Source organism: Antechinus flavipes, chromosome 3 (assembly GCF_016432865.1).
Source record: "Antechinus flavipes isolate AdamAnt ecotype Samford, QLD, Australia chromosome 3, AdamAnt_v2, whole genome shotgun sequence".
Taxonomy (NCBI): Eukaryota; Metazoa; Chordata; class Mammalia; order Dasyuromorphia; family Dasyuridae; genus Antechinus; species Antechinus flavipes.
Genome location: NC_067400.1, coordinates 202,610,549 through 202,621,540, shown reverse-complemented (window position 1 = coordinate 202,621,540; position 10,992 = coordinate 202,610,549). Strand labels below are relative to the sequence as shown.

General features: G+C 35.3%; 1 protein-coding gene across 6 annotated transcripts in view; it reads left to right on the top strand.

The window, feature by feature from the left end:
• The window catches only part of REPS2 (RALBP1 associated Eps domain containing 2), a 299,240-nt gene that overhangs the window by 172,306 nt on the left and 115,942 nt on the right, over positions 1 to 10,992 (top strand). For all 6 annotated transcript variants that reach the window (XM_051984434.1, XM_051984433.1, XM_051984430.1 and 3 more), the window contains exons 6-8: positions 4,121 to 4,259; positions 6,879 to 6,942; positions 10,178 to 10,320. In XM_051984434.1, coding sequence (XP_051840394.1) covers positions 4,121 to 4,259; positions 6,879 to 6,942; positions 10,178 to 10,320 — 346 coding nt within the window. The remainder of the gene's footprint in view (positions 1 to 4,120; positions 4,260 to 6,878; positions 6,943 to 10,177; positions 10,321 to 10,992) is intronic.

Genomic DNA, 10,992 nt, shown 5'->3' with positions numbered 1-10,992 from the left:
TTCCAAAACTTTTTTTTTTTTCCACTTATAAAATGGAGTGAGAGTCTTTTTTTTTTTTTTTTTTTTTTACCTTTTACCTTTTACCTCTGATATTCTATGATTAAATTTTTTGAATGCCTACTATGTTTTTCAGGACTGTGTTAGATGCTAGGGAAGAAACCTAAAAGTACCTTGCCTTCAAGGTATGAACACACATAAAACATTGGGTATAATTAAAAGTTTATACATTTGTGTTGATCATGACAGAGAAGGGAGGATTAATGTGTATTGGAGTGGTCAAAGAATACCTCAGAGCAAAGGTAGACCTTGAATGAAGGTGAGTTTGTGGTCTCAGAGAGCAGCAGCAAGATTTAAAGGTGTGTAGAAATTAATATAATGGCATGGGAGAGGGATGAAGGCAGAGTTCTGTAGTGGGTTATGCCCTAAGAGGGATTGAACAAAGATGGCATGAGCCTTGGAAAAATTTGTAGGGAAAATTTAACTGAAGGAACATGACTAGGATTTCTGACAGGACATAGCAAGACTGGGCTGTCCATGACCTCCACAGAGAGTGGTTCTCAGGGTTTGACATAACTTAGATTTCTGATTGGATGACCTACAATGAGGCTAACCTGATCTCTATCAGAGTCCTTCCTTGTCTGCCCCAGGGTCCAATTCCTTCAACCAACTGCACCCAGGATCTCACTTTCAATCATATCTAACTCTTAATGACTCCACTTGGGGATTTTCTTGGCCAAGATACTAGTAGGTTTGCCATTTCCTTCTCCAGCTCATTTTACATTTAACTTCTTTACTGAGGCAAAGAGGTTAAATGACTTGCCCAGTGTCATACAGCTAGTCAACATCTGAAGCCAGATTTGATCTCAGGAAAATGAATCTTCCAGATTTCAAATCTAGTGCTCTTGTTTACAAGAGATGAAAGAATAAAGAAGGAAAAACTCTTATTCTCATTTCTAGACATATGGAAGAAGAAAAGTGAGCCGAATATGCAATATTAACAATTTTGAGTTGATGAATAAAGTAATGAAGCTGTAGATTAAAGGTGATGTCTCAGCCTACTTAGAATGCTTATCTGTTTAATTAACATCTTATCACTTCTTTTAGAGTTACATGGATCTCTTGATCAGTCACACATAAAAGTTCACTGCTGTTTATTTCTTTCACCTGTTAGTATCAGAAGTATTGAATTAATTCTGGGATCAAGGTCACTGGTAGTTTCATACATCAGAGCCCAACTAGCTTCCCATCTATCGAGAATGTTCTCTGTGATGTTCCACATCTGGAATATTGGTCATGCATCTGCTTCACTTCAGGCAATGTTCTGCCAGAGAATGCTTTATGAGATTCTTGGGCACATTTGGATGCAACATGGTTGTAGACTGCCATATGTTCAGGAGATTCACTTGGCCTAGCTTCTCATTCTAGAATATGTGTCCTCCTCCCCCTCCCCAATTTGCTCCACGTTTTAGTTGTTTAGGTAAGTAGGCAGTGTAGTGGATAGAGTGCTGGACTTGAAGTCCAGAGCATCTGAATTCCAAATCCTTTTTCAGACATTTGTTAGTTGTATGACTCCTAGGCAAGTCATTTAACCTCCTTTTACTTAAGTTTTCTCATTCATAAAATAGGGTTAATAATATAACTATCTTCCAGGGTTAGGCAGTTAGGTTGGGCAATGGATAGAGCTCTGCCCCTGAAGTTAGGAAGATTTGTGATCCTTCTTCCATTCTGGTCTCAGATATCCCCTAGTTGTGTGATCCTGGGCAAATCACTTAATGCAGTCTGTCTCAGTTTCCTTATCTGGAAAATGATTTGGAAAAGAAAATGGCAAACCACTTCAGTATCTTTGACAAGAAAATCCTAAATGAGGTCATAAAATGTTGCGTAAAACTGAGGTGACTGAACAACAACAAACCCAGGGTTATTTTGAGGATCAAATAATATTTGTAAAGAACTTAATCTATTGTCTGACACATAGTGAGCTCTGTATAATTTAGTTTCTCTGTTTCTATTTGTCCATCTCAAAAATCCTGCCTCAGCCACTTACTAGCTATGGGCAAATCATTTAACATTTCTCAGTTTTTATTTCCCTATCTATTAAATGGATATAATAATTGCATATATCTTATTTGGTTTTCAAGAGGATGACTTGAAATTTTATATGTAAATCTTAAAGTGCTATATAAATGCTGCTACTGCTACTACTACTACTACTGCTGCTGCTATTGTTGATTACTTATTTGTAAAATAAGGTTTTAGGTTACTCTCCACTTTCTCTTTTTTTTTTTTTTTTTTTGGTTATGGCATGATGGAGTGTGACCATGCTGAATTTGGGCTTGGAAAATTTCAATTTGAATCCTTGTTCTGCTATGAACTGTGGATCTATTTTTGACTATATTATTTTACCATTCTGAGCATCTGTTTTCTCACCTATAAAATAAGATTAATCAAATTTATACCATTCCCTGACATGGTTATTGAAAATTAAGTGCTACATTTTTTTTTTTTTAATTTTGGCCTTTTTTTTTTTATTATTATTGTCTCATAAGAATGCTATGAAGCTGAATAGAATAATTCAGCATACATGGATATTAGGCTTTAAGAATATTATGATCTACAATAGGTGCTGTCTCAGTTAAACTGAGATTAGAGTCAAGGAACCAAAATGATGAGATTAGGGATCCTGGTGGTCAGGGAGTTAATTGATGAGGTCTCGTGGCAGGTTTGGAGTTCAGGGAACCAAAGAGGTTTGGTTCCCCTAAATCCCCTTTAGGATTGCACAAGGTAGGGAGTTTTGGGAATCCCCTTCTAGTGGTACAGAGGTCCTTCATAAAGGAATTTACAAACCCAAAAAGTTAGACTGATAAAAAGAAGTTTATTATTGGCATTGGGAAGTCAGCCTTTGCAGTACATGAATAGAAAGGCTGAATTTCTTAGTGGCAAGGTCCTGACAGAAGTAAAATTTCTAGTAGAGAGATCCTGACAGAGGGGTATAAAGTCTCATTAGGGAAGTAGGTGAGGATAAAGAGAGGGTAATGCTGAAAGAGAATATCATCCCAGCGGGCAGAGGTTTCCTTGGCATGCCATGGCATGGCATGTTAGGTCCTCTGCAAGGAGAGGGTTTAAGATTGGTTCTTTTCATAATAGAAGCCTTGCCTACAGCCTGAGGGCAATTCTCAGTGGATGGAGTTTGAGCTGGAATTAAATAGAATTGAATGAGTCTCTTTAATTCAATAGGGTTGGAATTCTCCAGCTCTGGACTCAACTAGCCCCACCTAGATAACAGAATGAAGCTGTTTATCTTGTTTCCCTCAGGCAGGTTTCCACAGAGGCAGGGTAAAAGGAAAATCTCTCCTTCAAGGAGTTTTAAAGAGTTTTGGAGCTCCCTTGTCAAAGACCTGTTGAGGACCTTAACTTAAAAAGGCCATGGTCTCCCATTTCATCCAGGGCCATCTCCATGTGTCTTGATCTGTATCTGGTTACTGGATCCTGATGGTTCTGGAGGGGAAAGTGAGGCAGGTGACCTTCCACAGCCCTCCCTTCCTTAAATCCAATTCACTTACATGTTATGGTATAACCTCCCTGATGTTATAGTTCCCTTAGAGAAGTAAGGATAAACAACAACTTCTGTGCAAAAGTAACAATTTATTTTTTAAAAATCAGGAAGGAATTCTTGTTTCATAGTTGTATTCACTACATGGTTCCTTTAAAGAGCAAGTTGCTACCATATATTTATACTTATCTGATATCCATACAATTGGGAACACAGTGGTTACATAGAGTGAAGTACACTTTGAAAGAAGAGGCTCTCACTTTTTTCCATTCAAAACCTGCTTCTCTTGCTACAAGTCACTTGACTTTCCTAGTTCATTTTCCTCAACTATAAAATGAAGTGATTGGACTCAGTCTGAGATTCTTTCAGGTTGTAGATCCATGACCCTGTTTGTAGTTTCTTGGGAAGAGGAAGTCTTGTATATCTTTTGCTGTCCCATGAAAGTTCCGTTCCTTTCCACTTCCTTATGATATGAGGATCTACAGGACAACATATGCAACCGATGACATTTAAATTTTTTTTAAATGTCAGACCAGAAAAGTCAGGTTCTCACTTAAATTTGTTTTAAAGTCCCTTTCTGTAGAACGGGAACCCCAGGAGAGCAACAGTAATTATCCAGATGACCCATGGAGAATTACAGAAGAACAGCGAGAGTACTACATCAATCAATTCAAATCCCTTCAACCGGACCTAAGTTCCTTCATTTCAGGTAAGGATTCTTCTGGGGAAAAGACTAGGAGGTGCCTTTGTAATTCCTTGTTTTAATAAAAATGCAAAGTAAGCTCATTAAGGCTTCCTGAAGCTAGTCAAAAGGAGAGCTTGTGGCAAGCTTGTTATTTGTTTTGTTGTTGTTGTCTTTTCCCTAGTGGGACAATTATTTTACAATTGTAAAATATGTGGAAAAATTGCAGAAATCACACCCAACTGGACAATTCCAATTTCACTTTCCAAAGGATTAAGTTGAAGCTGGAGGGGGCTTGTTCCTACACTAAATACTGATTGAAATCAGCTCTGATGTCAACATTCATCATTTCTAAAAGATGTTTAATTGTGTAAGAGTAGTAACAATAGTAGTAATAATTACTTATTATGCTTTACATTTCCCCAAACTCTTGAAATCTGCTGTCTTTTTTAGTAAAACTTTCCCTTCCCTCCACGCCCCCCAAATTATAATGTATAAACGGTTGTTGCTATTATTTTTGAGGAAAAGAGTGTTCATTGAGTGTATTCAAAGCTACATTCCATCAGGGTAGCTTGGATCAGTCTCATGTTTTTCATTTTTTTTGTTCAAATCAAATTTTTTTTCAATTAATAAGGATTTATTTTCTTTCCCCTTTCTCATTGAGGGGAACACTCAAAACCTTGTCACAAATATGCATAGTCAAGCAAAACAAATTTCTATGTTGGCTATGCTGAACAATGTCTTTAATCCTTTAATCTTCTTAAAAGAAAATGGGGTGGTGGTGGAATAGATACAAAAAGGGTCATGAAAAAGCCCGAAGATGGTGTATACCTTAAAGTTTGTGCCTATATGATAGTTTTTCTGAATTTACTTTAGGATTGTGTCATCCTATTGGTTATCACTTTGAGGCTTTGAGGTCAAGAATGGATATTGTGTACTCACCAATAAGATTTCTTTTGGAAGGCCAAACTCACATTGAAGGAAATACTTTTGTTTCCCTCTGCAAGGACCAGGACTGGTCTAATCCTATACCTCTCACTGCTTGATGGATATCCCTCCTTGAATGTTCCACTGATACCTAAAGCTTAATGTGTCAGTGATTGATATTTTACCTTTAAACTACCTGTCCCCCAACTTAATCATTTTCCTTAATAGCATGACCATTTTTCTCCATATTCAGAGTTATCATTGAACTTTTCCTCTTCATTTTCTCCAATATCCAATTAGTCCCCAGGCCCTGTTGATTTTTCTGCTACAATTTCTCTCTCATCGCTCTTTTCCTTCTCTTCCATTGCTGCTACCATTTTTAGTTTTAGGCCTTTTGACATTTTTCTTGGACTATTATAATTGTTGTTTGATTAGCTTCTTTGCTTCCTTTTTCTCTACAATCCATTGTACTTAGCACTGCTAGTTCATAGTTTACATAGTTTACAAGACATGCTAACAAATAAATGCAAATTAGGTTATAAATATAAAACCAAGATATAGAGGACTGTGAGAATACTTATGATACTTAATGCAGGCAGGAAGCATGAAAATATATTTAGATTGTCAACTAATGTGCATATGGTTTCCCCCTGTCGCCCAGACTCAGCCTGGCCCTGGTTTTTGTGGCTATCGACCATAAATCACTCTTGGGGGAAGAGTGTGTCTGGAACCCACTAGAAAATAAAAGGATGACTTTCTGATTTCTAACACAAAGATTATTAATTTATTCTTTAAGTAGTGTCTTTGCTTACTGCAGAGATATTTGTAAGTATTAAAAAAAGTAAAAAATAATTCTTTGGGGAGGTTGCTGAAAAAGCTATCAAACGGACTTGTGTCCCCAAAGATCTCTTCAAAGAATGCTGGCCAAACATACCCAAAAGGATTTTTCTTTGGTGTCACTTTTTACCTTTGGAAGTGTTATATTATCTATAAAGTAAGAATTTTAAAGACGTCACGCAAGATCTTATTTGGCAGATCAATGCTTTATAATATAAAAGTCTTGAATAGTCATTAGTTTTTTTCTTTTAAACATATGCACTTTAGAAAACTTTGTATTTTACACATTAATAAATAGTTGAATGTGGTGTTTGAGGTCATGTTTATTAAAAGTTAGAAAGTCTGTGGTAAAGACTATAACTTGAGGATTGAGCGGGAATCAGGTTTAACACATAATTTTGAATTATTTTAAAATATAAATTTGAATATAAATATATTAATGCTTAATTACATAAGTGTGTATGTTTACATACATATATATGTACAAATATTTTTTGAAGGATTTAATTTAGAACAATAGTATTCAACTATATAGGTAGGTATAGGACATTTTTACACTATTCAAAATTATTGAGGATCTGAAAGAGCTTTTGTTTATGTGAGTTATATCTATCTAATATTAAAGAAGTCTATAATATCAAAAAAAAAAATGAAGATCCAGCATATTCAGACATCCGGCCATATTCTTTTAACCTTAGGAAATCTAACTAATTACTTTATCTCAAGTGATTAAAGTTTGAAAAAGGCATATTTCACCTCTGATCATGAGAGGACTTGTTGAAATTAATATGGGAAGTGCCATACAAATTGATGCAAACGAACATTAATGCTGTTATTAGACATGTAATTAACTTATTGTTTAAAGAGTGTGATTTTCTATAGGTTCTTTAGCAAAGAACTTTTTCACCAAATCCAAGTTGACCATTCCAGAGCTTTCATATATATGGTAAGTAAAACTGAACCATTAAGTTCTTTAAGCTGCTTAATCAGTTCTCTTCAAATGCAGCTATTTTAACATGTTTTCTTAATACAATGAAAAGCTATTATTTTAAAGGAACTTTAAAATTTTATTGAAATACTTAATTTTAAAAATAATTTCAAAAATATTGTTCTCATCAAGATTGCACTAATTAGCTGTATGAATGCTGGCAAGTCCCTTAATCTATCTGTCTCAGTTTCCTCATGTGTAAAATGAGATTGGCTTCTGGGGTCTAGCTCTACATCTATGATTTTGTGATCAAAATTTCTGAATAAGCATTAGAAGTTGTATTAGAAGTTCTGTCTGATATATTGTCTTTCAAGTATTTAACTTTTCTGATGAGTTAACTAAAGAACTAATTAAATTAATATCTATATATGAATCTGATGATGACGACAATGATGAAGCCAGCTACTGACAGGCTAATGGATAAGTCAAGTAATGGCTTGCAGTGATAAAGTTTAATTTAAAATATTTTAGTTGTATCTGAACTCTGCATATTTGATATATGTTTTGTTAGATAAGCCCTAATTAATACCTAATGTTTAATAAGTACAGCTGTGGAATTCATCTGTACTTTACTAACAAGCCAGCTGATTTTACTTTTGATGAGCTTGTTTCAAGAATGGTGCAGATGGCCTAATTTGCATTTATGAGAACCATTTGGTGCTTCTGTAAACCTCACTGCATTGTGTGGGCCAGTATCTTTCTTCAGGCTGGGAAGAATACCAAAAAAAGATTGTAAATGTAAAACAAAATGCTGATTAAATGCATGTAAAGCATTCTTTTCAATGTTGAAAGATTGTTTTTTGTTTTGTTTTAACTATTGAATAGAACTTCTTACCATCTTTGTGAGTACATATATTTAGTGACCATGGACAATGCTTTCAATAAAATTTGTCCCTTCCAATGTCTCTCACATTCTAAAACTATCTTTATGTTCAGTCTACTTTGATACTAAAGTCTGCAAAGAACTCTAGAATCTTTTTCTTCTTTGCTTTAGTCAAGTGCAACAGGCTATAGGCAGTCAATAAACAATGCTGGGCACTGTATTATCATCTTGTATTATATAATTTCAAATGTATTATAGGGTTTTATGTATATAATAAACGTATTATGCTGTTATATATATTATAGTATTATATGCATATACTGTTATCTATATTTTACTATATATGTGTATGTACTATAATAGTACATACATAATAGCATATACTAATATCTGTACTATACTATTATATGTATATAACATGTATTATAAAGGCGATACCTTTGACTTTTTAGTTGAATAACTTCAGTGGAATTTAGGAGAAAAGTCATTGCATCTTTGGATAGATGACATATCAGATCTATCCCTTGATAAACATATGGTTCCACTAAATATGATGTATAAGATAAAAGTAAAATAAAATTTACTTTAGATTTTCCTTAAATAGGATCTCCTTTTTTCAGTACTATTAAGAATACATATTATTTTATATATTTTATACTTGCCCTGACATCTTCCCACACAAGTTGTAGAGGGCATGTCAGTGGGGAAACACTCTGTAAGGTATAACATCCTTCAGCCCAGAGGGAAACTGCTAACAATGTCTGGTTCGGCTCCCCATCTCCCCTAAGGGCTCTTAGCCTTCCTGAGAAATCGAGGGGGGAGGGGAGGTTGAAGGAGAGTGATGCCAGGTGGCAAACTATATCCAATAACAAGTTGTTTATGTGGTCCTACGTGCACAGAGTTGTTTTTGTTACATCATATAAAGGGGAAAGTCCTTAAAATAAACGAACTCCATTTTCCCACCATCCTCAGGAGTCCCTTCTCATCACCTTTCCACTAGGACAGTATATTTTAATCACTCCAGTGTGGGGGCTCTAGAAAGCAACGGTATGTTTTGTTCCCCTACCCCCCCCCCCCCACCTCAAGGGCTCTAGAAAGCAGAATATTTTAACCATTCTGGTGTAGGGTCTCTAGAAAGCAACAGTATGTTTTGTCACCCCAGCTTGGGGACTCTAGAAAGTAGGACACAACAAGGAAGTTTCCTTTGTTGTGACTATTTAAGACCCTGAATGTCCAGAAATCATCTTTCACTGTTGAAGACTCTTAATTTTGAAGACAAACTAGCTCTCTCAAGATAACCCTGGTCTTTCAAGATAATGTTAACATACATTCAAGAAATATTTATTAAGTGCAAAATCCTTTCACAATAGGGAATTCTCAAATGAAGGAAAAAAATCCTCAACAATTTAATGGCTCTAGAATCTTGGCCAGATAAGTATTTCTAATATGTTTAAAAATAAGACAGGAAATATGGTAATATACTGTAATTCTACCCATATTTACTACATAATCACAACACTAACTTGACATTTCTCAAACTGATTGTTCTAAGCCTTCACTCTAATCCATTTAAATAATTATTAGGCATATTCCATTACCTTACCTGCTAATCATTTTACTGTAGCAAAACATAGTAACTGGACCACAGTAGGCACTTAATAAATGATTGTTGATTGATTTATTAATAGGAGGGAGTGTTTAAAAAAATCAGATCTAGAAAAGACTGGAAAACTTGTCTTTCATCAGTTCAAGACTGTTGGTTCATTTGTCTCTTTCTAGTCCAGGCTTAAGTAATCCTAAGGATGGATTTGGCTTGTATCTTGTTATATTTATGTAATTCCTTTAAAAGGCACAGGGCATTAAGTACTTACAAAGAGAGATCAGGTAAGATTTTTATTATTATTTTTTTTTGGAGGCAATGGGGGTCACACAGCTAGTAAACATAAATGACCAGATTTGAACTCAGGTACTTGTGACTCCACTGCCGATGCTCTATCTACCGTATCACCTAATTGCCCAGATGGAATGTGGGTGCACTGATGAGTTCAACCCCTTTACACTAAAATGTGGTCTCCAAGAGTTGCTTCATTTGCTAATTTAGAATAACAGAACTTTCTAGGTCCTTTGTGGGTTTGCTAATTAGTGTCTATTAGATAGAAATTATTATGTAAATGCAAACAATATCTTAATAGTTTTAATTTTTTTAAATATTAAAAATAATTTAAAATAATTCCCCCCATAGATATCAAATATGAATATTTTCAGCTAGAGCCTTTTGGGCACTGCCTGATAAAGAAGTTAGAATGTTATAATGGGCTGAAGGTTCCCTTTGGATCCTGGATGTCAGATTGTCATTTATGTTGGCTGCAGGGAGCTCAGCGATGTGGACTGTGATGGAGCCCTGACACTGCCTGAATTCTGTGCTGCCTTTCACCTCATTGTGGCCAGGAAAAATGGCTATCCACTGCCCGAATCTCTGCCCCAAACACTGCAGCCAGATTATCTACAGACGGGTGAGGCTTATTTGGGAATCTTTGAGTTTCCAATTGAATTTTTTTGAAATTGGTGATCCATTTCTTAAAATCAGTAAACTTTGTGCTTTTCCTATGCATGATCTTTTAAAATTTGTTTTTTCATTCTTCCTTAAAATATAATTGAATTACAAAAATGATCAGAATTCCCAGGTTGAATGGTTCCGAGGGACCTGAAGGACTTGTTCCTTATTTTGTTGTAAGCTGTTCACTATTCTGTCCTCAAAAGTCCATGATACTGTCCTGGTTTCTCCTTTGGAGATTCCCTGGAGTTCCTTACAGTTGCCTTTTTCTTTACTCTTTTATTCTAAACCTTGCTTCCTAACTCTTTTTGGATGTGTGTGTGTGTGTGTGTGTATGTAAAAGGAGTCTAGATCAATATGGGTCACATCGGTAGAAAGTTTCTGAGGTTGAATTTGAACTCAGGCCTTCCTGATTTCAGACATTGTGCTGTATTCACTGTACAACCTAATATCAGGGAATTAAATGACCAGTAATATATTCAGTTCACCAAAATCATTTCATGATTCTGATCATGTAGAGATAATGTGAGTTCCTTGAAAGCAAGAGCTATTTTTACTTTCTTTGTATCCCAAATAAACAGTGTCTGGTAAACAGAAAGTGCTTAATAAATGTTCTTTGCTTGCTTAAATG